Raw genomic sequence first — 27543 nt, 5'->3', positions numbered from 1 at the left:
CAAAAAAGTATGTCTCCCTTTTCAATTCTATTCTTTGTATAAAAACATAATCATTAGGAAGAAATGTTTTGCAAAGAGAAAGCGTCATAATGGAGATTGTTGTCCAGGAGTATTGTGGTGCCCTGGGAGCTTCTGCGCCCTCTCTATGAACTCATTTCCTTTTTCTCGTCTCTTCCCTCGCCTTGTCTGGGCTTCAGAATTGAGACAGGAGAAGTCTTGGACATAAGAGAACATCCCAAGTGATATGGGATAGGGGAGACATATTAAATAAACTGTCCTTCATTGGCTCTAGCACCTGGTTAAGAGACATGATTGATGAGAGAGTCCAGCAGGAGAGGCTGGGTCGGGGCAGTGGGGGTGGGTTGGGAATGTTGATATCAAGCAGGTCGCTGCAGTGAGCTAGGGAGAGGCCCAGGGGTCAAGCCAGGGATGAGAAGTTCAGGGTCATTCAGGCCCCAGTGGGTAGAAGGCGCCCCAGGGCCGCACATCTGTCTGCACCCGTCTTCCTTCTTACCCTTCACTCGATGCACCAGAATTTGCAAAGACTGACTTCTCTGAGGTGCTCCCATAGACTGAAGCTACATGTCCCCCCTACTTACCCTCCATCCCCACCATATTCCTGGATCCACCAGAATTTGACTGGATTTAAGGGGCAGAAGGCACAGCTGGAGCAGAAAGGAGGGAACAGGGGGGAAATTCTTTGCAATCCTTGCTGACACCAGGGACCACAGGGACAATGTTATCATTGGGATATGGAACTCCCATTCACTACCTGGTTGGAATGTAAAATAATATAACTTTGGAAACTTCTTGGTGGATTGCGGTAAGTTCAAATATCTACTTATCCTTGTCCTGGCTATTCTACTCCTAGATATTTACCCAAGAGAGGTAAAGACACATACACATGTTCATACCAGCTTGACTCACCAGAGTCCCCTACTGGAAACAACACAAATGTTCACCACCAAGGAAAAGAAGAAGCAAATTGCAGTATTCATATGATGGAATATGAGCCACAGACACAGGAAACAACATCAATGAAGCTCACAGTCGAGCAGAAGAAGTCAGACACACGTGAGCATGTGCTGTGCTCACAGGTCAGAATAGCGATTTCCCTTGGAGGGGCCTCAGAAGCCTTCTGGGGTTGGCAGGTTTTGAGCTTGATCTGGATGCTGGTCATGAAGCTGTTTTACATAGGTAAAAACTTATCCAGCAAACTAGATCCGTGCATTTTACTCTACCTGTATAATATCTCAATAAAGTTCTGTTAAAAAAACCAAAAAACTCCCAGAGTGCAGGGATATATAGGGACAGCTAGAGTACCAGCCACAAGCACTTTGGGGTCACCACATACCTTGGTGGTGAGTCACAGTGACTCTAGCCCATAAAGGAGAGCCCCAGGGACCTCTGCCCCCAGCCTGCAGGGAGGGACGACAGTCAAACCCAAGGCTAGTGAGTTTTCGGATGAATTAAGACAGTAGGGAGGCATCTTCAAGACAGAGTGCCAGGGCACAGTTGACCTGGGCAGCCTGGCATCACTGTGGGGTCACCACGATCCAGTACCTGGGCCTCGCTCTGGGCTAAAGGAGGTGGGAGGCAGCCCTTGGGAAAGTTCCATCTCAGAGCTCTGTCAGTCAAAGTCCCTGACACGTGTCTGACGCTCTCTGTTCTCTGCACTGTAGACCGAAGGGTCTGTGCAAAGTGTGAGTCTGCCACTTCACACCCCTTAGGATGGCGACTGTCAAAAAACCAGAAGATGACAGGTTGCTGAGGATGTGGAGGAGGCGGCCTTGGGCACTGTTGATGGGCAGGTCAAATGGTGCGACTGCTGTGGAAAAGGTGGTTGAGTGCCTGACGATAAGCTTTGGATCGCTGAGGCATCCGTTTCAAAGATACCCATCTCAAATAAACGTATTGCCAGGCTGGATGACACAACTGCTTGCAAAACAACCAGATGAGGAACTGCTCTGTCCCTACACATGAGGTTCTCTCTTTCACAAAGCCCTGGTGACCTAGATAACTGACTGAGTGAGTGACCGTACTCTTCCTTTGCTGTCCCCTAATTCGCACCCAGCTACCCCACCCTTGGGACTTGAGCATCTGTGGATTTTGGTATCTGTGGGGGTCCTGGAACCAATCAATAATCTATAGAACAAATAGACAGCAAATCTCTAAAGAGTTGGATGATTTAAACACTATCACCCCAATGTAGTTGTCATTTATGGAACTGTGCTCTCAACAGTAGTAGGATATACCTTCTTCTCAAGCACACATCAAAATGAAATCAAAATCTCAGCAGGCTGTGTTCTTGAGGGTTGGGGGGAATTAGCAAGCTGATTCTAAGATTTATGTGAAACGTTAGAGGATCTAGATGAATGAAAACAATCTTTAAACAAAGAGAAACAGAGATCATTTACACTATCTTGATTCCATGACTTACTCTAATGCTAGCCTAAGCAGGATGGTAAGGTATTGCTGTGAAGACAGACAATTTGGTCAGACAGAATAGAGAGTCCTGAAACAGACCCACACTTATTTGGTCAATTGATTTTGAACAAAGACACCAAAGCAACTCAATGTGCAAAGGCAACCCTTCTTAACAACTGCTGCTACACACTCTAGTTACGTATATGGAAAACAGCGAACTTTGATCCACAGCTCACCACACACACAAAATAACCTAGAAATGGATCATAGATGGAAATGTAAAACCTAAAGCTATACAGCCTTTAGGAAAGAAATAGAGGAGGCTACCTGTATCCTGAGGATGGGCAAGGCCTTCCCACACAGCACCCAAAACCTCACAACCATGAAGGAAAAAAAAAGGTAACATAGATTTCATCAGATTAAAAACTCCTGTTCATCACCCGGCTAAAATCGCTACAGTTATAAAGACTGACAACACCAAATGTTAGCAAGAGTGTGGAGCAACTGCAACCTTCACTAACTGCTGGGGAGAGTGGTAAACCACACCACAACGGTGACCCACATTGCAAATTGTTCTGGTACTTTCTCGTAAAGTTAAGCATGACTTCCTTATAACCTAGAAAATCCACCCCTAGGTATGTACTCAAAGTAAATAAACTCATATGTCCACACAAAGATCTGTGCAACAATTTCTTCGCAGCTTTACACATAAATAGCCCAAGTGTCCAACGCAAAGCAGATGTATGAACAATCCTAGTGCGGTCATACAACAGAACACCATGCGGTAATAAAAGAACAAACCGCTGATGAACAAGAGAGAAAATGTTCTGCTGAGAAAAAGAAGGCAGACACAAAATGTGCACACTGAATGCTTCCGTTCATAGGAAGTTCTAGAACAGACACAAGAAATCTGTGACGAAGGACATCAGACTGGTTGCCACTGGAGGAGTAGGGGTGGCCTGTGAAGGGGCCAGAGGGATCTTTCTGGGGTGATAGAAACGATCTCTATCTCAATAAGAGAAGGGGCTATTTGCATGTATGTACTTGTCAAACTCACCATTCTATACATGTGGTGCTATGCTTTTCACTGTGAAGTCCACCTCAAATTTCTAAGAAATAGCCTCAGATAGGCCCAAGGAGCTCAATCCCATGTGTATTTCAAAATTAAAAAAAAAAAAAGCACAGAACCGGCCCTTCTGTATGTCAGCAGGAGAGATGGTGAGGATGGAGAGATGCCATATGTCACCCAGGAGAGACCATGCAACATGAGGTCGCCGAATCGTCTTCCAGCCTGGACCGGACCACCTCCAGGCCTGGGCTGACTCTCCCACTGGCCTGGGAATTCAAGGGGGAGCATCGGCATGCGGACAACATGCTCCAACAGAAGAATCATCCCGCTGCCTTAGAGAAGGCCCTGCTCCAACTCTCACGCTCCTTCTCTTAGCCTCTGCTTGGCAAAGGCTCACAAGGGCTCTGGTACCCACGTTGTGGACAGGGCCAATCAAAGGGCAGGCGGGCTTCCTGGGACTGACTCCCTGAGACCCAGTGATGAGCCCCACCTGCACCCAGGCCTGCCCTTTGTCCACAGGGGCTGCTGCCTGAGTCACTCCTTCCTCCATCAGGAATGGAAACTGAACATTTCTTTGGAGGAAAGGGGAAGGAGGGAGGAGGCTTGGCTTGGAAGGGGAAGGACATGAGGACCCCTAGTTGGGGCAGAGAAGGGACCCTGGCAGGGCAGGGTGGCAGGCTTCCCCCTGGCTTGGCCCCCAGCCCCTTCCCGCTCCTCCCTCCAGCTGAGCTCTCATTAGCAGAGCCCAGCAGGGCAGGTCTCGGCCTGAGGAGAGGGATTTAAACTATCCGGGGAAGGAAACTCAGTGAAGCTCAGACAGCACATTACCTAGAACAGGAGGCAGACAAGCAGCAATATTCATAATCAGTATTATTATAATAATAATAGTAGCGGCTGGTGTTTGTTAGGTAATTAGTATATGCCAGCATTTTACATGCATCGTCTCTTAGTCCCCACAACAGACCTGTGTGTGCAGCTTGCTTAGTGACATAATAGAGAAATGTGGAAACAGTGTAAAAAGGGTGAGCTCTGAAGGTTCAAGTCCCTGACCCACCACTCACTAGCTGTGACCTTGGGCACAGGAGTCAACCTCTCAGGATTTCTTCCCTTGTCTCTACAATAGAAGTAACAGAGCCTTGCTTGTGGGGTTGTTGTGAAGAACAAATGAGTGGATACACATGCAACCGTCACAATTCCTGGCACCAAATAACTGCAGGGGTGGAGGAACATCCACGTCCCACAGGCTAATGCACATGTGTCCAGAGGGTCAGAGAAGGGGGCTAACACACCCTGAGGGTCTCCTCGGATCCCAGAGTTTATAACCTCAGTGCATTTTCATGCCATCTAATTTCATTCTGTTTCACCATGAAGGGTCTCATTTGCCCCCAACTTCCCTGGGCAATGGGCAGGGGCAGGTCACAGGTGACAGGCGAGTGTGGCTCCTCCTGGCCATCCTCCCCGGGGACAGATACTGTCCTAGGGAGGGTCCAGAGCACCCTCTTCCTGTGCCGAGGGAAGGCTCTCAGTCTGTGTGGGGAGCATAGCACGGGGGTGACTGGCCCCAGGAGAGGAGAACTAATGAAATCAACGATCACGGGCCTCCCAGCCCAGAGGACTAGCTCTCTGGCCTTGGTGTCCTCAGTGATAATAACACCTCCAAAGACTGTGCCCCCCTAAGGAGAGTGGCCACAATAGGAAAGTGACGGTCAGAGAAGCAGAGTCTGGCATTGATCCCCACTGTCCAGGAGAAAATGAGAGAGCCTGAAACTCGGGGACAAGGGGACAGGGAGTCATTACGACTGTAGGGAGACAGATGTGGCTCATCAGGCCTTCTTTCTAGATGAAATAACATAATACTAATATTTTTACCATTTATGGAGCACCTGTTTACCAGACACAGTACCATTACACATGTAGTATTTCAGACAATGCTCGTACAAGCCCAGAGAGACAGGTTTTGTGATCATGTTCATTCACAGAGATGGGACCAGGGCTCAGAGGGTTCAGTCACCAGCTAGTAAGTGGAGAGCCAGAGTTTGAAACCGCATCTCCTGGCTCCAGTGTCCACACTGTGACCACCCTGTAAACTGCCTCTGGAGACTCCTTGCGACTTGCCCCCTCACTTTGCGCTGCTTTGCTGCTCACCCAGCACCTCTGGGTGTGGCACCCCAGGGGCCTGCAGTCATGGGCTCTTCTCTGAATGGACACCTGGCCTCTGTGGCATACATCGGTGTTTGGTGGATTTAGTCACTGTGAGTCTGTAGTTCACCAGTGGGAGTCCTGCTAAAGTTCAGATCTGGGTCAGAGAGGGACAGGACTCTGGTGCATGATTAGTTTTGCAGGATCGTGTCAACTTGGAGGGCTGCTGATCACCCTTCCCTGGCAGCCCTGTTTCTGGGCACCACTTTTCTGAACATGAGTCAGGCACATGAGCTCTTTTGATGTTGATGGAGCCAGGACTTCAGGGTCTTCTCTCCCCTGCAGCTGGAAGGAGGACAGTGTCTGCTCCAGAGGCCTCAGTGGGGCTTCATTTTCCATTCCGATTTCTTCCATCTGTATCCAGGCAGCTACTGGGTCAAGGACAAGTGGCTGCCTCCCTGCTCTCAGCCAGGCCCTCACCTACTTCCTGGACATCACAACTCCCCCAAACCAGCTGCTGCTCTGAAAGCTGGCCCAGAGGCCAAGACCAGAGGCTGGAGACCCCGTGTCAGGTGAAGGTCAGGGCTGGCCGGTGAGGCAGGGACAGGGTTCCAGAGTTGGGGGAGCCAGAGCTCAGAGCTGTTCTTTAAGCTCTGATGGGGATCCACCCCAGCTTTCCAAAGTGAGACTGTCCAAGGCTGGTGAGACGTCAGGCATCTTCTCTCATCCCATCTCTAGGACACAGTTGCATTGACTGAACTGAATTTTTCTGAGTGTCTCCAGGACACAACTGAAGTGCTTCTTCAGAAATTAGCTAGCAAAGGAGAGCTGCTATTTCTCGTCTGTCTTGTATTCCCCAAGCCTGGAACAAACCTGGAGCTTAGGAAGTGTTAGAAGATGGATGGTTTAGATGAATGGATAAATGGACATAGTGACAGATGAGTAGTTGAATGAATAAATTAATGGGAGAATGCATTAACTCACCTGCCGCTTTCTAGGCCCAAGTCTTTGCAAAAGGTGCTGAATATCGTTATTACTATCACCTTCATAGCTAATTATGCTGATTCCAGGCACCTCCACTGCCATTATCCTGTGGGTACAGTGTATTAACTTGGCACACAATTTCTCATTTAATTCTCACAGCATCCCCTGAAGGTAGGTTATACTATCCTCATGTGACAAAGATTAAGTAATTGGGGCCAGGTCCCACAGTTCGAATCCAGTCAAACTTTGAACCCAGTTCTGTATGATTTCAAAGCCCAGCCCCAAATTAGATTATAGTAAAGATCTGACTCCTGCCCACAAGTGGCTGACAGTGAAGTTCCGAGCACACGAGTTCAGTAAATGCTACTCGCTGGCCTGAGTTCCCCCAATACCTGAATGGTTCCATTTCCAGCTTTGTCAACTCAGCACCCTGGACAGCGCCTGGAACTTCCAAGTGTTTGTTGAGGGAGGGAATGAATAAAACAATGAATTAATACCGGATTGTGACAGCCTCTTCCCTCAGTGTGGGGCAGGAACCCTGAGTGGCTCACACTGCTCTTGGCTTTCAGCCCTCGGAGTACAACAAGTGGAAGTTCACCAACAGCCCCACATTCCTGGACGTCCTGGAAGAGTTCCCCGTCCCTGCGGGTGTCTGCTGGCTTCCTCCCCTTCCATCTCTATATTTTGAAACCCCGGTGCTACTCCATCAGCTCCTCCAGGGACCGCACACCCACAGAGGTCCACCTCACCATAGCTGTGCTCCCGTACCACACCTGAGGTAAGGCTGGGGCAGAGGCTCTGGGGCCGTTCAACTCTGCTATTTACAGACAGCTCTCCAACATCTCTGAGCTTTTGTCTCCTCATGTGTTAAACACTCACCTTTGCTGTTCACAGAAGGAGGAGGTGTGAGGGAGAGATTACTATGAACCAGGCGCTGAGCTAACCCTTTTGTATGTGTATTATCGGTAACCATGTGAGATGGGGCTGTGTGCATTTTACAGGTGAGGAAACTGAGGCACAAAGAGGTTAAGCCACTTGCGTAAAGCCATACTATTAGCAGGTAATAAGTGAGATTCAAACCCAAGTTGTCTGACTGCTGAGTCCAAGTTCTTAACCATCCTGCTTCACTCTGCTGTCATACTACTGTGAGGACGATTTAGTGGGATCGAATTAGCTAGGAAGATGATAGTAATAATGATATTCAGCACCTTTTGCAAAGACTTGGGCCTAGAAAGCAGCAGGTGAGTTAACGCATTCTCCCATTAATTTATTCATTCAGCTACTCATCTGTCACTATGTCCATTTATCCATTCATCTAAGCCATCCATCTTCTAAAACTTCCTAAGCTCCAGGCTTGTTTCTTAGTGGGAGCCCAATGAGTCTTCATCTTCCTGAAAGTCCAGCCAAAAACAGGGGTGATTCTGTCCGGATTGTTCATTGACTCCCTCACTCACTCACTCAGCAGTGATGTATTTCACAGGTCTCTGTGCTTGGCACCATGGTGGAAACAGCGCATGTTGCCCCTGCTTCATGGAGCTTCCCATCTAGAGGGGACAATGAAGAGAGAGCATGGAAATAGACGACTCATTATGTGGGTGCTAGGAAGAGGAGCGCAGGGGCTGTGAGGGCAGAGGATGAGGGATGGGCTCACATAGGCTGGAAGGTCCAAACCTTGTCAATTAGGGCGGGCTCCTCCGCTGGATGAACCGTGCCCCTGCTGTGCCCTCCATAACTGAGCGTTGCCTGGGTTGGAAACCTGGGAGCTGGCCCACACCTCAGAGCCCTCTGTGCTGGGAGCAGCACAGTCACACAGTTTCTAAAAACTGGGCAGAGGCCTAATTGCTTTGCCGGAGACCATCAGCCCAGACCAAGTCTCCATCATCAGATCAAGAGAGGACAGGCAGGCACATGCTTTGAGAGCAAGATTCCATCCAGAGGAAAACCAAAGGGACTTCTCAAGTTGGGTGGAGGTCCCCTATAATGCTGGGCCGTTGGGAATGGAATGTAACCCAGAGAAAGATGGAGCTTCCACAAGCCCAGGAGGGGACACTCGAGGAGACAGAGACATTTCAGAGCAACTGAATGCTCAGCACGTTGTCCACCATCCAGGCCTCCTACCAGCAAGGGCTATACTCATAGAGACACTCTGAGGCAATGACTGTGGCCACCCTGTGGGACCACTTTATGCTACTGTCATTGGAGCTGAGTGCCAGGCTGGGCGAGTCCCAGAGAAACTCTTGGAGGGAGCACTGGAGTAGGAGTCGGGGAAGCCGAGCTGTGACCTGACTCCACTGCTGCCTGAGTGACCTTGTACAGGTCATTTTCCCTCTGAGACCCAGTTTCTGAAGTGGCCAAAGGAGAGGTTTTCAGACTCTCTGGTCCCTTCCAGCCATTACCAGCTCTGGGTGTATAGAGGGTGGATCTCAGAACCAGGAGGAAAACAGCCCCTCCTTAAAGCCGGCAGAGCTCCTGAGTGGGCTGTTGGAGGAGGCAAGTCAGTGTGGCAGGAGCTGCTGGGACAGGTGCCGCACGGGCGCTAGGGGGCGATGTTGTCAGATCTGTCCTATCCCTGCCGATGGCCAGGGCCCCCCTGCACCAGGGCATCTGCAGCACATGGTTCTGTAGCCTTAAGCTGCTTGACCCCGTGAGCTGCTTTGTGCGGAGGTAAGTCCCCCTCTGGTTTGTCCAATGTGGAGTCACTGGGCCGTGGGACTTCTGGGTTGAAAGGGAGGGATCTGGGGTTTAGGTGCCACTCTGGGCCCCTTAGCCCATGAGAAGGCACTGGGCTCACACTGGGCCTCTCCGTTCTATCTCCTGCTATAGAGTATGGCCAAGTCTCTAGCAGGGGCATGGACAGAGATGCCAGTGGTGGTGGAGCCCAGGGAACAATGAGGCCCAGCTTTTTCTCAAAGGGTCCCCATGGTGAAGTGACGGTGTCTCTAGACAGGGGAATGAAGCAGCCTGCAGGAGTTGAGAAAAATTATTTGAGCTCATTGTCTCCATCCCCCCACCACTATGACCCCTAACCACACCCCCAGGTCCTCAGTCCTTCTCCTGTGTGTGCATCAGTCGACAGTGCCTGAGGACTGGGGCCTCTCTCTTTCTGTCCCCCTCAGTGACGGTGGCTTCTAGCTCCCTGAGGACCACTCCCATCCTTGCACCCTCATCGGGCCTAGCATGGGCATCGCCTACTTCTGCAGTTTCTGACTGCAGTGGCTCCATGATGCCGAGAAGAGAGGTACAGCTGGAGGGCTCCTTGGAGGTGGGAAGGGGGCACCTGTTGACCAGCACCCGCCTGGGAGCAGGACTGGAGCTGTGGGAGAGTTGTGCCACCACCCAACAAACAGTCACTGGCCCCTCTCCCAACTTTGCCTCAGCCTGTGTGGACAAGTGATCTGAACACCCTGGGCCTCAGGTTCCTCATCTGTAAAGTGGGAAAGTACTACATTGGATGCTTAGGGGGATGAAATGAGATTTCAGGTTGAGGCCCCAGCTCCTCAGGCCTTGAGCCGGGACCTGCCCTTGGTGGCCACCCTGGTAACTGCACCCCGCTGGGTCTTGCAGGGCTCCAAGGTGGCCCCATGACCCTGATGTTCGGGTGCAGCCACCCAGATGAGGACCACCTCTATCAGGAGGAGATGCTGGAAATGGCCCGGAAAGGGGTGCTACATGAGGTGCACACAGCTTGTCCTCACCCGCCTGGCCAGCCCAAGGTAAAGGCAGCAGCTGCTGGGGTCGTGGGGGAGCCTTCAAAGCTCAGACTATGGGGGATGCCTGGCTCCCCACACGCCCCTCACACCTCTGAGCCTTCATCTCCTCAGCTCTAAAGGGAGGCGGGTAGATATTACGTTCACTCTTCCAGGAGAAGAGACAGGGCCTGAGACGTTCAGGATCCAGTCAGGGGCACATAGTGGGTTCATCCCAGTGCCCAGCCCCATGAAGGTCCTCCTCCCAGGATATGTGACTACCCAGGGAGAGCTGGTCCAGGCCAGCTTCACGCTCAAGCACAGCAAGGCTGGAGGACAGCTGCTGCTCCCACCACGGCCTGTGGGCTCTACTGCCCCAGGGGGCACTTTGCCGTGTGAGCCTGGGGAGTTGGGACTGATTCTTGGCTCATTCCTTGTGAATTTGCCCCATCAGAGCTCCTCACAGATCCACTGCTCCACGCCTATTGCTGAGGTCACGGGCATCTTGTGTGGAACAAGAGCAGAGAGTCGCCGATGGACTTCTGGGCTTCTGTGTAATGGGGAGCCCAGGGCTCTGTGCCCTGCTCTGAATGACAGTGGGGTTCCCAGGGACAGTCGGCCCCGAGAGGCTCCCTTCTATGGGGGGTGGGTACCTGGGCCTCACTGGGCAGGGGAAATGGCTCGAGTGATGCCTCTTTGAAGCATGGTGAATTCTGAATCAATCCAGGAGCCCCACTGGATGGTCAGCTCCTTGTGACAGTCCATCACCACAGTCCCAGCCCAGCCCTTGCCAGTCAGGGTGTCAGTGCACCTCCGCATCCCAATACTGGTCCCTGTGCAAGGTCCTGGCTGGGAGGGTGCTCACTCTGCTCCTGAGGGTGCAGCCCATCATGCCCCTGCCCACCTCCCCATGGCCAGCAGGCCCGACTGCAAGCTTTTCACCCAGCGGCAGGGGCCGGGACCCACCATCTCCTCTGGTTTCAGGTCTACGTTCAAGACATGCTGCGCCAGCAGCTGGCTGGCGAGGTGCCTCACGTACTCCATGAGGAGCAAGGCCACATCTATGTCTGTGGGGACGTGCGCATTGCCCGGGACGCGACCCACAACCTGAAGCAGCTGGTGGCTGCTAATCTGAGTCTGAGTGAGGAGCTGGGCAGGGGCCATTTTTTCCAGCTTAAGGCACAGCAGCTGGCGTGTGGACTAGGGATGGAGGTCAAGGACACGGGCCAGGGAGCTAGGACTCGAGAGTCGGGCTCAGAACAGTCCTGGACCCCAAAGGAATCCTACAGGTGGCTGGAGGTCAGGGCTGGCCGGGCAGTGAGAGGCCTGACTGTGCATCCTGGTCTGTTATTTAGTTCAACAGAGGCAAATGCCTTGCTTTATGACAAGACTTCTCAGAGCCTCTAACATACTCTGTGCATCGTGACACTTCAAGGTGGTAGCAAGTACGCAGCATGTCCCAAATGCATTTATCTCAGAGCCACATTTCCTGGAGCCTCTGGAGGGACAAGTTCTGGGCAGGCCTCACTGTTCATCATAAGCTTGGGGAGACGCTTAGACGTCCACATCACAGCAGGCGCCGATGGGAGGGAAAGATCCCAGTTTAGATCCCACATGATCTAGGCTCGGCAGTGGGAAGGCAATGGCTCAGGGGTGTACATGTGACAGGGAAGTGGGGAACCCCAGGGGCTCGTCCCAGCCTGGACCTGATGAACGAGAGGTGGCTGGAGCAACAGAGCTGACACCCTGGTCTCTGTTTCCCTGTAAAGAGCCAGAAGCGCTACCATGAAGACATCTTTGGTGCCACAGTTCCCTACAAGCTGAGAAAGGATGGGGCCACAGGGCAGCCCAGCCATCCCAGAGTGCCATCAGCCCCAGGGAAAAGTTAAAGCTGCTGCCACAGAATTCAGTGACGGAGCCAACTCTGGATTACAGCCTGCGGAGATGGAGGGAAATTATCCCCAGCCTCACATCTTATTCCCCATCTCCTTCCCCCCAACCCTTTTCTTGACCACATACCAAGTCGTAGCCTGGACTGAGTGGAACCTCCTGTCTGTCTTGAGTCCACCCGTCCCTGGATAATGGAGAGTTGGGTCTCCCTGGTCCCTTGGAGACAATCTGCAATGCCAGGCACATCGAGTGGGAGCAGATGGAACCTGTTTCTGATTGCACCTCTTGGAGTGACCACCAGGCAGCTGTCGTACCACTCTGTATTAGCTGCCCCAAGTACAGTTATTTATGAGTCTGTATTTAAGAAAAGCAAACCCAAGTCTGCTCCTGACAGGCACTTGGACCTTCCTTGTATGACTCCTTGATGAAGATATTTATGTGAAATGCATTGTATTTTAACCACAGTGTGTGTGTGTGTGTGTGTGTGTGTGTGTGTGTGTGAGCAGTTGTTTTATAGGGAAAGCAGCCCTAAATTATGTAGGAGTGGGCACCGGTGGTGCCACAGCCTGGACAAATATCCCCCACAATGGGTCGTACCAGCTTGGCCACACTGCTTCTCTGAAATGGCCCCCAGGTACAGGGGCAGCACATGGAGTTGTGTGCACATCTGAGAGCCTGGATGGGCTGAGGGAGCACAGGCTCGCCTGCAGGGCCTGAGCTCACCTCCCCCAGGAGGCCTCTCCCTTGGGGCTGTGGCAGGTGCCATTGCACGGGATGCCAGCTCTCTAGTGAAGGCCTGGACCACACCCCGACTTAGAAAGTCACTGTACTTTGCTCTGGGGGCCGCCTGTGGCACGTGGGTGTAGCCAACAAGGATTTGGCGTCTGGGTGAGAAAGCAGGTGAGGTCGGGCTGTGTGTAAAGGACTGGACAGAGAGTGAAGGACACACATCTTCCCTGGGGAAGGCTTCTCAGGGGCTGAGCCAGGTTTCCTTCTCCAGTGAGAACGAGGAAGGAACTCAGCCGGGGGCTCAGTGGGGTCTGGACAAATCTGGCCCCAGCCTGGCTTTGGTCTCTGCTTCATTGGCTCCCTGCCCACTTCTCCCCTCCCCGCTCCTACTCAGATGGTAGGGGGGTGGGGGTGTGGAGAGAGGGACATGCCAGCCTCCAGTGTCCAGCAGGGCATCCAGGACAAGGTCAAGAACGTGGTCACCTAGCCTCTTGCCTCTCACCCTCCTACGTGTATGCAAACCCCCTGGGCTCTCGTTACAGTGCAGACTCTGACCCAGCAGGTCTGCCCCGGGCCCGAGCTGCTGCGTTTCTAACAAGCTCCCAGGTGCTGCTGCTGCTGGGCTGAGGACTACGCTTTGAGCCCCACCCTGGTTCCCGAGGCGCTAGACTCTTGATGGAGGTGGCAGGACGTGTTGGCATCATGTGGGCACAGACCCGGGCCCCCTGCACTGGCTCAGCGGCGGGCAGAACCCCACACACGGAGCCACTTTCCCCAACACACCCCAAATACTAAGGCCAAGGGGCCCACAGCAGAACCCCATAAACAGGCTTTTCTTCCGAGTCAGCTTCTCCTGACCCCACCTGCTGCCTCCTCCCACTAGGACAAGGGGTTCTGATGAGCTGGCCCTGCCATCTGGCCTCCCAGCCCTGCCTCAGACCCCATGGTCTCTGGCCCAGCCCTTGGCCCATCTCGGGGCTATTTCCTGGGTTCACTTCTGTTCCCAAGTTTCCTGCGTCACAGAGTCCTGCCCAAGAGGCCTGAGCCCAGCTTGCTTTCTCCCACAGCCTTGTGGGTTTGTGGGGGACCCACGGGGAGCAGGTGTTGATAACAGGACCCCCCCAGCCCCTGATCAAAATGAGAACATACTCACTCTCTCAATCCGTCAGCAAGGGTCTCCCCAATTCCAGACTCCAAATGTCTCCAAGCACATTTAATAAACCACAACCAGCCCGTATGTGTGCTAACAAGCCTTTTTCTTTATTTCTTTGAAGGACGTGGGGAGGGGAGAGCCCCCTGCTGAGAGGGGTCCCATCAGTTGGAGGAAACCAGTGGGGTGTCATCAGGGAGCGTTCCTGGAGTGGGCGAAGGGCTGGTGCAGGTGCAGGAGAGGCTGAAGCTGGGAGACAGGGAGGGGCCGAGGAGACCACCTCCCCTGGGGAGTGAAGAGCAGCTGGCCTGGGACTGACTGGAGCTGACTGGGCTGGGGATGCAGCTGAGAGGCAGACAGGGTGTAGGCCTGGGCCAGGCGCTTGGGAAGGCCCAGCACCCTCCCTTTCTGCCAAGGGGACTGAACCTGGGGCTGCAGCCTGTGTGGACCACCCCTCTCCTCGGAGGGAGGGATTTGGGGCAGCTGGAACCCCAGGTCCTGCCCCGACCAAGGAAGGTGGTCCCAGCCAGCTGCCTCGGCACTCTTGGCTGTCTGCAATCTCAGCAGGACCAGACAAGGGCATGGTCTCCCCAGAAAAGAGACCTCGGCAGGCTGGGGAGGGCTGGGGCTGGGGCAGGGACGGGGAAGGTGGAGGTGATGAGCAGATCCAGACAGCAACGTGCCCCAGCCCTCGACCCCAGGCCAGGGATCCCTCCTATGTCTGCAAACGAGTCAGCTTGATGTCACCAGCCACTTCGAGGACGTTGATGGCATGCAGGTTCCTCAGGCGGTGGTTGTAATCACACAGGTGCTTACCATCCACGTCTACCCTGAGGCAACGGGCTTCACATGTGATCCACACCTGGACACAGTGGCCACGTCATTTGCACCAACTTTTAAAGTCCTCAGACCTAAATGCAGGCTTCTGTCTCCATCCCTCCTGCCTTCCTTACATCTTAATCGAGCAGGCCCCACACCTGCCTTCTACCCCGCTGAAGGATTCATTCTTCACTCAACGTGCCCCGGGCTCTCCTGCCCCCGTGCTTCTGCATATTCTGTTCCCACCGCCCAGAATGCCCTTCCTCTTTTGCTCCCAACTCTGCACCCCATGCCCACACAGATGACTGCGCATCCCCCTTCAGGATTCTTCCCCCTCCCTCCAGGAAGGCGAGCCCTCCCTCCCTTCCCCACCTCCTAACACCCTTCTAGTCGAGTCAGGTGCCCCCTCAGGCCATGTCCCCACCCCATCCTCATTCTCCAGCTGGACCCTGAGCCTCCAGGGCAGGAATGCTGGCTTGTCAGTCCACATCCCTAGAACCCGGTGCACAGGAGGGCTCTGTGCCTGCACTCCTGCAACGCCAGCCTCCTAACCTGTCTTTTCACCCCAAACTTTCTCCAGGAGCCCCTCGGAGCACGTCTGTGAAAATGTCATCATCCCCATCTCGATGGCTGACACTTGCATACTTCCTGCTCACCAGGCATGATGCTAAGTGTGTCACAAACACAATTTAATTTCATTCTTACTTCTCTATGAGATTGATGTTACTATTAGCTCATTTCTTAGATGAGGAAACTAAGACACAGAGCAGTTAAGTATCTTGCTCACACTCACACAGCTATTTGGAAATCAAAGTGTATCACCCTCTGGCTTGAAACACACCAAAACACTGTATTAAAATCCAAACTCCTTTCCATAGCCCTCACAGCCCACATCTGTCATTCAACCCTGGGTGGAGAGTATCAAGGCATATTTAAAGATTGAGAGGTCCAGCGTCACCCCCTCAATGGCTCAGGCAGGCCCAGGCATTGATTTTCCTTCTTTAAGCTCCTGGGGATTTGACTGTGTGGTCGGGGCTGAGAACACCTGCTGTATGTGAGCCGGGCCTCAGACGCCCCACCCACACCTCTCTGTCCTCACTGTTCACCTGGGAGCCCCAGTCGCCTGGTCCCAGACAGGCTACACCCAGGACTCCGCCCCCGCAGTAACAGCTGCTCCCTCCACTGCCCACCCCAACGCACTCGCAGTTCTTTGCCAGGCAGCTCCTTCTACAACTGGGGTCTCAATGGCACGGTGGCCTCCTCGGAGAGCTGTCCTCGTCTAAGGCAGCGTGGCCCCTGCCCCGGGGCTCACTCTATCCCTCTATTCTGTTTGCTTTCTGCAGAGCACCTGTTCTTATCAGCAAGGGTCTGGCCGTGCGTTTCTTTCCTGCTTCCTCTGCCTCCTAAACTGCAGACTCCATGGGGCAGGACCTCGTCTGTCTGCTCCATGCTGTACCCCCAGCCCCTGGGGTGCTTCCTGCACAAAGTGGGCCCTGAGAGAGTAGCTGAAATGATTGTGGAATGAATGAGTGAGTGAATGGAATGAATGAATGGGTGAATAAAGGGAGGACACCTCATTCTGGGGCTCCACTTGGCACTTATCGCTGTGTGACCTCAGGCCAGTAACCCGCACTTGTGAGTCTGTTTCCTCATCTGTAAAGAGCAGATGTGGGACAGTGGGACAGTAATAGTAAAATAATAACAACAAGTGGTTGAACACTTTCTCTTCTGTACGCAGCCCTCACCGCAGAGGCATCAGCTCCCATCTCATTCGAGGGGCCCCCAGACACCCCCACCCGTGCTCCATTTGCCCCATGAGAGCCCCTCTGAGCTGCAGGCTGGGGCAGCTTACCGAGAAGCTCCGGCCTCGGATGAAGGGCATTTTTCCAGATAGAGTTTTCTCCACATGTCCCCAAGAGCCATCGATCTGTGTGTTGAGGACCACGGTTTTCTCTTTGAAAAGGGGTTTCAGGTGGAAGGCGACGTCACTCCCAGAGCGCAGGTTGATGTGGAACAAGGGGGTGGGTAGCTTACATGGACCTCCTCTGACCACTGAGCTCTAGGTCTCTGCCCCTCCCCCGCCTGCCCAGAGCCAGGGTGATGGCCAGAATGACCCTGGGCTGTCTCTCCTCCCCACGAGCCCTGGCTTACGACTGAGCGCTGTGCAGGACGGTGCCTGACACGACAATGCTCTTGGAGGGGTACAGGCCACCCGGGATGCTGGTGAAGAAAGGCATCAGCTGTCGGGAGAAGAGGACCAGGTCAGCCAGTGGCAGCCAGAGCAGCCGCCACGGCAGGCACACCTTGTGCCAATTTCCATAAATTTGGACGGTCAACTGAGTTTGACAACCATGCCTGTGAGTAACATATTTTTAGGAAAGAACTCCATGACATCTTTACTTGATTCGGTAAATGCCAGATGAAAACTTTCCACCCTTTCTCAAATGAATGAGCTTAAACTGTCATGAAAATACCTTTGGCCGGACACAAAAGGACACTTGGGCTGAAAGGGAAGGCCATATAGTGTGTTCATATGAAGGGACAATTTTAAATGTGAAGCTCCTGTTAACAGTCTTCTTGTTTACTTGGGTGTTTTTAGGAACCTCAGCTTCCTAGAGGACTGCTTCACTGCTGGCACTGCCCCTCGCCTCCCACCCTGCCCAACAGAGACAAAACCTCCACCCCTCCTGGGAACACAGTTATGTAGGCTGGGTTGGGATAGCCCATAGGAGGGGTGTGGGATTCTGTTGAAAAGAGACCAGGAACTTCAGTGTGGGAGTGACACACACACGGGCCCCACACAGTCGAAAGGGGATGCTCCAATGTGACACTGAGGTTGTGAGGCTTCAGCCCTTGGATTCTCCATCACTTCCTTCTCATGTCAGCCTTGCGGGACTCCCTGCCATGTCCTGGACCCCATCACAGTCACCTGCCCCTCCACCCAGGGAAGCCCCACTGACTCCAGGCCTCCCGTCTGATGTGCACTGGCAGGAGGAGGAGCAGCAGCTCCATCCTGTGAGCAACAGTGACATCCTGGGGCTCGTCCTCAGGATGCAGGGCCTCCTCTCCACATGCTGGACCATTGCACTCTCTCTCAGTGACAGAAGGAGCCAATTTCCTGCTGGTGCCTAGGGGACCTACCTCTGGGGCGACTGGGTGAGTCCAGCCTGGGGCAGACTCTGCTGTCCTCAGGAGAGTTTCACTCTCTGTCGCCTGAGCAGAGGGCCCTTCCCCAATGTCCCCCGTGCCCTGCTACACTGCTTTCTCCCTGAATCTGGGACCAGAGAATTCAGCCCTTGGGTAAGGGGGATGCTGTGGTGCTGTGAGCTGACCAGAGCTTTCAGACTTACTGGTGACATCTGTTCAGTGGCGTTTAGCTTTGAGTTAATCATTGATTGCTTCTGGAAGAAAGAAAACCAGGTTTTAAGCAGCCCTTACCAGCATGGAGACCACCACCTGCCCCCAGAGGGCACCACATAACACAATCCTCTGATGTGAGTTAATCCTGAGGGAGTAACCAGCCCTATGACCCCGAACAGACCCCCTAAATTGGAAGAAAGGGGTGTTTCTTCTCTCAGGGCAGGAAGTTGGGGCAAAGGTTTCCTCTGGAGAAGAAATATGGCTGCACTGTGGCCCCTGGCCTGTCTTTCTTCTCAGTGGAGTTTCTCCAGCACAGCCTCACTTGGCAGGAGGGATGGAAGGTGGGGCCTCGGTCTTCTGTGGCTGCGGCAGTGGCAGAGGACTGAGCCAAGAAGTGACTTCTGGGTGTTTCCCAATTCATCAGGGTCCACCCCCAACTTCCTCTCCCCAGCACTCAGCCAGACAGATGGTCAGGGGGTCGACCACCCTCCTTATGGACAGGGAGGACCTGATGCCTGTCCTGCCTCCACCTTTTAATCCACAGGAAGAACCAAAATGAAGAGGGTCTGAAGAGAGAACAACAGACTGGAAATGGGAGCAGGATTGGCCGGCCTGATCCCTGGAGTCTGAAGGGATGAGGAAATCAAAATGGCGGTTTACATCGGTGCCACACAAGGGTGAGACCACGGCAAAAATGTGGTCAGAAATGACCCCCTGACTGGCCCTCGCCTCCTTCCTGCTCCCATCAGCCTTCCTGAGCCTGTGGCCTGGATTTCCCCACCATCCCAGGTTCACAGTGCTTAGGAAGGGGGTGGGGCCAGGATTGGAGGACCAGAGCATCCCCATTGGAGCCTCTAGAGGGAGAGGAGGACCTGTCTGATGCAGCCCAGCCAGCTTCCCTGAACTCCCATTGCTTCCAGGGCCACATTTCTCCCAGAAGGTGAAAACTGGCATTTACTGAGGGCCTGTTGTGTATGAGGCTCGGGCTCCAGTGCTCTCCGAGGGAGGCAAGCTTAGCTCCTGTTCCACTAGCGAGGAAATGAGGCTCAGAAGGGTTAAGCGACTTGCCCAAGCTCGTCCAGGGAGCAAGCAATAACGTCCAAAATGGTTCCCAGTTCTGCCTGGTTGTGTCCACCCACCCTGTCCTCCCCAGGCCCAGGCCCAAGTCGGACTGCCCTGCAAGGGCTCCCAGGAGCCCCATCAGTCCTGCAGCCAGTGTGGCAGGAGGCAGGAGGCAAGTGCCCGAGCTGGACTGTGATGGACCACAGGAAGGCTGGGTGGACAGACACCCCTTCCCCCGCTCCCACTACTCCAGGAGCCTAAGGAGGGGCCGGGCCCTGCTCCCCTTCCTGTCCTGGACCCTGTGCCCCCACAGCTGACTGATCTTCTTGCCCTTACTGGTTTCCTCTTCTACTGGCTCTGCAAACCACATTCCACATTCACATACTGGTGCCTCCTGTGTGCCCGGCACTGTGCAAGATGCTGGGGATACACACTGAACAAACCACAGTCCCAGCCTGCAAGGCTCAGGGGCAGAGGGAAGGAGCGGATGGAGTGATGAGGACAGACACGTAAGCATAGTTATACTGGGATGTGGTGACTGGCACTGCACAGAGATATACATTGTCCACTGGGACATGAGGGGCGGGGCGGCAGGGCATCCAGCGATTCCCCATTCAGGGAAGACGTCCCAGAGGAGTGACATTTAAGCAGAGCATTGAAGGGCCTTTAGGGGTTGGCTCCAGGTGAGGTAGCTTAGGGTGCTTTCAGCCCCGGGACAGCATGTGGAAAATCTGGTGGCCCCAGTGAGCCTTGAGTGAGCAGTGGAAGCTGCGTGAGCATCATAGGGGAGGGCTGAGGCTGGAAGGTGCGCCGGGGCAAGACTGGGGAGGATGCTGCACATCCTGCTGGGGAGTTTGCCTTTGTTTGGAACGACTTGGGGCCTTCAGGATTTCTAAGCAGAGAGAGGATGTGACCAGATTTGCTTATAGGAAGGGCACTGCTGCAGTGGGAGGGTGTGGGGGGAGGGGGGAGCTAGACCACGGTCCTCGTGATGTGGGGTCAGGTGGCCTGGACCGGGGCAGTGGTTTCAGGAGGGAGAGGCGTTGGTGCCCTGGAGAGAGATTAGGGGAGGGAGGGAAGAACCAGGACGACTCCTGGGTCCCAGCTCTGGGTGCCTGGCGGAGGGAGACAGGGACCCTTTGGCGGGGCCCTAGGCCCTGGCTGGCCTGCTGGCTGGAACCAGCCCCTGGGACCCTCTGTCCTTCCTGCTAACTGCTCCACTTCCCGGACTTTTCTTGTTTAACTCACTTGGGGTTTGTGCCCGTTGGGTTTGTGTGGGAAATGGGCAGCCTGGGAGAACTGCCTCGTGGAGAAGGCGGGACAGGGCTGTGCGGGTGTTCTGTTAAAGTAAAAGGCACCACGGGGTGAAGAGAAGCATTAATGAAACCAAAGAAGAGCGGAAAGGCACGGACAGGGGCCAGAAGGAGAGAGCCAGGCAGGTGTGGGGTGGGGAGGGTTTTCAGGACCGCGTGGAGGGGCAGTGGGGATCATTAGGCTCCCGTGGGTGACAGCAGGATGGTCCCCCCTCTCTCTCTATATATATATGCACCTTTCTCTTTCTCTCATTCTCCTCTCTCTCTCTCTCTCTCCATCTCTCTCTCTCACCCCTGTAGAGGAAACAGTTGAATATGAGGAATATGAGAGATGAGGACCAAAGAGAGAGGAGCTGATATTCGCTGAGGGCTTCTCTGTGTTGTCCCCATCTCAGGAGCGAATGGAAATATCGAAAGTGGTAACAACGTGTCCAATCCAGCCTCCTGGGCCCTGCAGGAATGTGGGCCCAGCATACCCCAGTCCTCATAATTTCACGGAAAGTCCAGAAATCAAGATTTGCATGTGATATTTCTTGATTTTTTAAAAAAAATTGTGGTAAAACATACGTCAAATGTACCATCTTAACCAATATTAAGTTTACAGTGCAGTCACATTGTTGTGTAAACACCACCACCATCCAGCTCGAGAACTTTCTCATCTTGCAAAACTTCTCTGACCTTTTAGATGTTGGCAACACGTGCAAAACTTTTAAAACACAGAGAAGGTCAAGCAGACCCTGGTGTAGTCCCATGTGGTCCATTTCACAACCTCTGACATTTATTGCTCTGTGAACTCACACAAAAACTCGTGGGGCAGCAGCAACTATGCCCCTTCCACAGATGAGGAAACAGGCTGCGAGAGGCCAAGTCGCTAGTCTAAGATCCCACAGCCAATGAGGATGGCAGAGCTGGAATCTGAGCTGGATTCAGTTTGATTCCTAGACCTTGGTTCTTTCTGGACCCACACGGCTTCCTAACCCAGGTGGAAATAGAGAGTGACAGAGAGGAGTGGCTTAGAAGTCTGGGAGATGGAGACAGGTGTTCCAGACAGAGACAGTGACACAAGAAGGATGGGACACGGGAGCTGGAGGTTTATCCCCAGAGTCACACATGGGGTTTGGGCTCACCCAACAGGGCCTAGACACAGCTAGACTGAGTCCACCCTGAGCCCCTGGGACAGGTGCCAGGTGGACCATCTGACCTGGAAGCTGATGGAGGACAGCTGCACAGTGCCGGTGACAGAGAGGGTGTCCACGCGGTGGAAGGGCACACGGTGTGGGTACCGCACAAAGGGGCTCCCGTTCAACATCACCTGCCAAGACAAGCACGTGTTTCAGGAGAGGGGTCCCAGGCCCGGGCGGGGAGCACACTTGGGCCTCCGGGACCCCTGCTTCTAGAAACTAAGACCATCCATGTCTTGTAGGTCAGGGGCACCAGGCTTCAGAGGTATGTCAGTTACAGGAACATGCCTGTGATCCAAACTCAATCTCTGCCTTGCTTTCGTTGTTGGCTTTTTAGTTTTTATGGTTGTTCGTTTATTGCAGTAGGTTTGTGCGTCTAATCATAGCTCACCTGGGTGTTATTTAAATACGTGTAAAAATGTTCATAGGGAACAGAGGAGAGGCGACCTCAGGCTGCACATGGAGGGGATGGGAACACGCACCTTCACAGAGATGTGTGCATACGGATATACACACTGCCACCCATATTCCTAAGCCCAGAGACAGGACTCTGTTGAAAAAGCAATTTGCAACCCCTTGCAAAACTAAGGCATTACTAGAACCTAGAGAAAGGCTGCAACAATATTGCCAAAAAATGATGTTCTCAGGGACCTGGATGGATCAACAAATACAGCAGAGGAACAGAATGAATTTGGACTTTAAAGACCCAGGAGGCCAAAAAAGCCCATGGTGACTTGTCTGGTTCTTATTCCCTGAGGAAAAGAAGCAACAGGGGCACCTTTAGATGCAGGTGAAGGTGCAAACGGAGACTGCAGCCATCAGTAACACCCTTAAAGGAAATGGTCCTGTCATCTGTCTAATCAGCCAGATCTCAATGGGTGTGAATATTTCAAGGCTCTTCCCCAGGCCTGTTGGCGCTGAGGGGACAGGCAGCGGGAGGGAGGGGAGGAGAGCTCCTGCTCACCTGGAAACATGAGCTCAGCACCAGGAAGCTGAGCTCAAAAGGGCTCCTCCTCTGAAAGGGCAGGTGCGTCTTCTCCTCCTGCCCCCAGCGTCCTTTCTCCTTCGTGTTGCAGACCAAATAGCCGCCTTCTTCAAATTGAGGGTTGAAGTGGAAGGCAATGTCATCGTCACTGCGGCCAGTCTGAAAGTTCACAGCAAACCTAGACGAGGGAAATCAGAGAGTCACCTGTAGCCTGGTTTACGCCAGTGGCGGGAACGGGGGGCCTCACCTTCGATTGGCGTCTGTCTGGGAACTTGCATGCGACCAGTGATCCTCAGTCTGTCATCATCTTTTCTGTTCACCTAATTACCACTTAGTGTATTTTTGTGCAATTATTGCATTTTGCATTTACAGTGTGACTTTTTAAAAATAAGTAGAAAGAGGGTAAAGTGTTGATACCAGATAGAGGAAGCATAGGTCTTGGAAACTAATTATAAATTTGTGTCAAAGATGGAAGTCGGGAAACGTGCCTAGAAGAGCCCTCAGCACCAGGTCGACACTGGTTGGAGGCCGGCCCACGTCTGCTCAACTGGGAAAGAAGAGAACAAACTTAAAGCACATGTGAAATTGATGGAACTATACCAACAAAGACAAGGTCTAAAAAGGGAGGCATACCAAAAAATGAAATAAAATGAGATAAAATAGGAGGCGTAGAACAAATGTGAAACTCCAGGTGTGAGAACTTTATCAAATTACATTTAATGGCAAATTTAAATATTTCAACTTTAGCCAAATGGTGGTTCTGAGGTAGACCAGGGCAGTTACGGGAAACAGAGGAAGGGAGTTCTTGCACGTCCGGGTCATAGTGTGCAGACTTCAACCCTGTAACATGATCACCTGCCTCTGGGCTTGCCTGCTTCTCTCCTTAGGCTGAGAGCTCCCGTCATCCCTATGTCTACGGGGACTCTATGTTAATGGTGCCAGCACGCTATTGGCAGATGGCAGTCATGCCATTCAGTGTTGGCAAGGGCCAGGTCATACTCATCCGGCATGTCCAGGTGCAGGCAGCTTGGAGGGTGCTGGGTGAACCATCCTGAGCTGACAGGCACCATGGGTTGCTAAGGGGCGAGGCTGCAGAGAAACCACAGTTCCAGGTACCTGGTTCCACTGGAGGCTAAAACAGTTCCACGGACAGTGATCTGAAGTCCCTCCTGGAGACCCCCTTGGATTGTCGCAGAGAAGGGGGCGACCTGCAGAGAAAAGACAGATTCTCCACTGAAGCCTCCGGAGGGAACAGGCTTGCTGACACTTTGAGTTTAGATTTCTGACCTCTAGAACTGAGACAACAAATTTGTGTTGTTTTAAGCCTGGCCACTAGGCTGCTATGGAATTTGGACCAGTGTGTGAGTGTATATGTGTGAGAGTGTGTGCGCGTGAGTGTGTGTGTGAGTGTGTTTGCCTGCGTGTGAGTGTGTGTGAGGCAGGGATCTCGGCAGGCAACAACACTCACTCTTGCTCTGTATGGCACAGGAGGGTGGTTTTTGTGCTGGTTGTATGGTCCACAGGCCTGGGCTCGCCTCCAGCTCCTGTGCTGGCAGCTCTGCTGTTGGGCGGTCACTGACCTGTCTGCACCCACTTCCCTCCGTGGGACGGTGGCACCAGAGCCCCAGCCTGGCTGTGGTCTTGGGAGGATTAGATGAGGAGCCACCTGGAAAGCCCTGACAGCAGCTGCTGTTGGTATCAGGGTGACTTCATCCCTGTGCCAGCTCAGAACTGCTCTCTCCTCTGGCCGTGCCTGGAGCCTGAGAATGTTTTCCTTCCCTTCCTATCCAGAAGTGCAGACAGCAGAGTCAGGCCCTACAGGCCAGAGGGTGGGCAGCCTCCTTCTGGAGGCCCAGTGTCACCAGAGGGCGCCCAGCCCGCCTGGCAGAGGGGGCTCACCTACAGGAGGCAGTGCGAGGCTTACAGCCAGAGGGCGCTGCTGCCCAGAGGTCCCGAGGCCCTTCTGGTGGCGAACTTCCCTGTCTGCATTACCTCGTTATCCTCACAACAACCCAGGCCATTGTTAGTGCCACCTTCACAGATGAGGAGACCGAGGCACAGAAAAGTGTGGTAACTTGCCCAAAGCCACACAGCTGGCATCCTGGCTCCTGGCTCACTGAGCACTTCCCCAGACCAAACAGCGAGTCCTGTTCTGTCTGTGGTCGCAGCCTCGTCCAGGCCCTCTGGGGAGCTGGGACTGAGCAGAACAGCTGGCCGCCTGCCCTTCCCGCTGCACTTTGGAGGCAGCAGCATGGTCCCTGCTGCTGGAGGTCAGCGGGTCCCCAGGGAGCTCCTGGTGCCCATGGGGACCACACCAGTCCCCTTTCCTGTCCGGACTCCAAAGCCCTGTCTGAGCTCTCTGTTGCCCACCGGAGGACTGTCCTTCTGATTTGAAAAACCTGGCTTTTGAATCCAAGGACTGGAAAGTAAAAACCAGTCACCAGAATGATACAGTGGCAGGGCCTGGCCAGGGCTCCAGGATCCCCAACTGATGGAGAACACGCCCAGGGGGACATGTTCTGCCCCAGAGGCCCTGCTGCCTTCCTACCTTCCCCATTAACGCTCTCTGTGGGCACCTCCCTCCACTGGGGTAAATCAAGTCACCTTCCTTCTCTGCCTCTTACCATCGGGACCTGTCTCCAGTGGCCCCATCCTCTCTGAGCTGCAGTTCTTCGCTGTGTGACACAGGGATGACAAGCCTCACGGGGTTGAAATGAGGCTGCCTGCAGACAGGGCCTCCACACAGGTGGCACAAAGTGCAAAAGGCTGCCCTCTGTGCCCACACTGCAGGGACAGCCCCTTTCCTCTCACTCCCAAGACGGCCCCTCTGCGGGCACCCTGGACCAGCCCTGGCCTCGTGACCTCCCCTCAGGGAGCACCATCTCCTCGGGGGCCTTCCCTGCTGTGCCCAGACTCCTGCTAACACTGAGCCCTTCCGAAGCCCCGTGTGTGCCGGGCATGTGCAGGCACTCTAGAGATGCTGCCTCCCTTCATCCTCACCCCAACCCTGGGAGGGGGACAGGGTCACCCCATTCTACAGACCTGGAAACTGAGGCCCACAGAGGTCAAAGGAACTTGCCTGAGGTCATCCAGCTAGTCGGTGTCTGAACCCAGGAAGGCCAACACCAACATAAGTTCCCTCGACTGCCGTGCTGGGTTGTCACCCTCCCCAGAAGTCCTGTTTACTGCCCTTCATGCAAACAAAACATCGCTCTTCTCATCACTACTCACGCCTGTCTTCTACCCCCTCCACCAGCAGTAGGATCAGACCCCCAGAGGGAGCTGAGAAACCCTTTGTCACACGCAGGAGTCCTGGTGCTCATCACCCTCCAGTCCTGAGAGGCACAGGGGAGAGCAGTGTGGAGGAGAGGCTGTGTCAGGATCGCCCCATCTGGTATTCCTGCCCTTCTTGTGTTCTCTTTAGGATGCCCCTCTCCCCTGCCCCCTGCCTCCCAAGATTTGTTTCCTCAGAGCCCCAGAGCTGCTTCCCCCGGGCCAGCTCTACCCCATGCCCACAGCCCGGCACTCACTGGGTTCAGGTAGGGGGGCTGTGTGCTGCTGGCCATCTCTCCGCCACCTCTGTGGCCACCGCTGCTTTTCACACCAGCCGGCCAGTCATCTGCACTGGGGAGGACTTTGCAAAGACATAGATACTAATGCGATTTGGCAGTTATTCAATGGGGAGGAGCCAGAAGCAAGAGGAGGTGGATCTAGAGAAAGAGAGAAGGGTAGAGTCCCGGGGAAGGTGAGGTGATGGTGGGACCCGGGGAGAGGGAAGTGGACATTGCCCACCCCACTGACCCTTCCTCCTCCCCCCTCCTGTGATGCCCCCCTGAGACTGACTCATATCTGGTCATAGAGGTTCAAACTGCCTGACCACACTGACATGACTGAGTTTCTAGATGATACTGCCCATTAGTATGTAACTGTCTCCTGAGGATGCTCTGTCAGTGTCCAGAAAGCAGTGGGGCTACTTGACAGGGCCTGTGGGGCTGCACATGCCTGTGCCCAGGCTGGTGGTGGTGGTGGGAAGGCCTGGTGATTCCCATCTGGCACACAGTAAATTGAGGCTCAAAGAGTCTAAGGGCCATGCTCAAGGTCACACAGCTCACTAGTGGCAGCCTGAGCTATAGGAGGATACTTAGGGTCTCAGAAAAGTATTTCTCCCTTTTAAGATTTTATTTCTTGTACAAAAACATAATCATGTAGAAAGAAATGTTTGCAAAGAGAAAACATCATAATGGAGATTGTCGCCCAGGAGTATTGTGGTGCCCTGGGAGCTTCTGAGCATCTCTCTACGAGTTTATCTCCTTCTTTTCTTTTCTTCTCTGTTTTTTCTGGGCTTCAGAATGGAGAGACAGGAGAAGTCTTGGACATAAGAGAACATTCCAAGTGACATGGGGGTGGGGGAGACATATTAAATAAACTGTCCTTCATTGGCTCTAGCACCTGGTTCAGGGACAGGATTGCGTGAGAGCGTCGAGCAGGATAGGCTGGGTCGGGCAGTGGGGAGGGGGAGGGTGAAGTCAAGCAGCTCCTTGTAATGTGCTAGGCAGAGCCCCAGGGGTCAAGCCAAGGGAAGCAGTTCAGGGTCATTCAGGCCCCGGTGGGTAGAAGGAAACCCTAGGCCGAACATCTGTCTACACCCCTCTTCCTCATGGCACCTGGCTTGATGTCCCAGAATTTGCAAAGACAGACTTCTTTGAGACACTTCTATAGACTGAGGCCACGTGTCCCCTTGCTCACCCT

The 27543-nt window shown here is 53.6% G+C and overlaps 1 protein-coding gene and 1 pseudogene across 3 annotated transcripts; one reads left to right on the top strand and one right to left on the bottom strand.

Annotated features, from left to right (window-relative positions):
• The first annotated feature begins 5680 nt into the window (after positions 1 to 5680).
• Positions 5681 to 12194, top strand: LOC123276174 (nitric oxide synthase, inducible-like; annotated as a pseudogene).
• A 1968-nt stretch (positions 12195 to 14162) lies between these two features.
• Positions 14163 to 26472, bottom strand: LOC106844598 (galectin-9B-like). Of its 3 annotated transcripts, none has more exons than XM_070482727.1 (8): positions 26325 to 26467; positions 23911 to 24002; positions 22774 to 22972; positions 21830 to 21940; positions 18244 to 18294; positions 17045 to 17133; positions 16746 to 16908; positions 14163 to 14936 (listed from the first exon to the last, which is right to left on the bottom strand). In XM_070482727.1, exons 1-8 carry the CDS (start codon positions 26358 to 26360, stop codon positions 14790 to 14792), a joined length of 888 nt encoding a protein of 295 aa, XP_070338828.1. In that variant the 5' UTR covers positions 26361 to 26467; the 3' UTR covers positions 14163 to 14789. The 3 variants fall into 3 exon arrangements, with proteins under 3 accessions (XP_070338828.1, XP_070338829.1, XP_070338830.1); XM_070482729.1 differs by lacking the exon at positions 14163 to 14936 and adding an exon at positions 15257 to 16546 and having other exon boundaries at positions 26325 to 26472; XM_070482728.1 differs by lacking the exon at positions 18244 to 18294 and having other exon boundaries at positions 26325 to 26471.
• Positions 26473 to 27543: the final 1071 nt, after the last annotated feature.

This window comes from Equus asinus, chromosome 13 (assembly GCF_041296235.1).
Source record: "Equus asinus isolate D_3611 breed Donkey chromosome 13, EquAss-T2T_v2, whole genome shotgun sequence".
In the NCBI taxonomy this organism is placed as follows: Eukaryota; Metazoa; Chordata; class Mammalia; order Perissodactyla; family Equidae; genus Equus; species Equus asinus.
This window is presented reverse-complemented; position numbering and strand designations above follow the sequence as displayed.

Bases quoted from the DNA above. Each gene is read 5' to 3' on its own strand.
- LOC106844598 (XM_070482727.1), bottom strand. From the start codon at position 26,360: ATGGCCAGCAGCACACAGCCCCCCTACCTGAACCCA. The intron at 18,295-21,829 runs GTCAGATGGTCC...TCTTTCTTCCAG, and splicing joins TGTCCTCCATCAGCTTCCAG to AAGCAATCAATGATTAACTC. The intron at 14,937-16,745 runs GTAAGCTGCCCC...CACTGTGTCCAG, and splicing joins TCCGAGGCCGGAGCTTCTCG to GTGTGGATCACATGTGAAGC.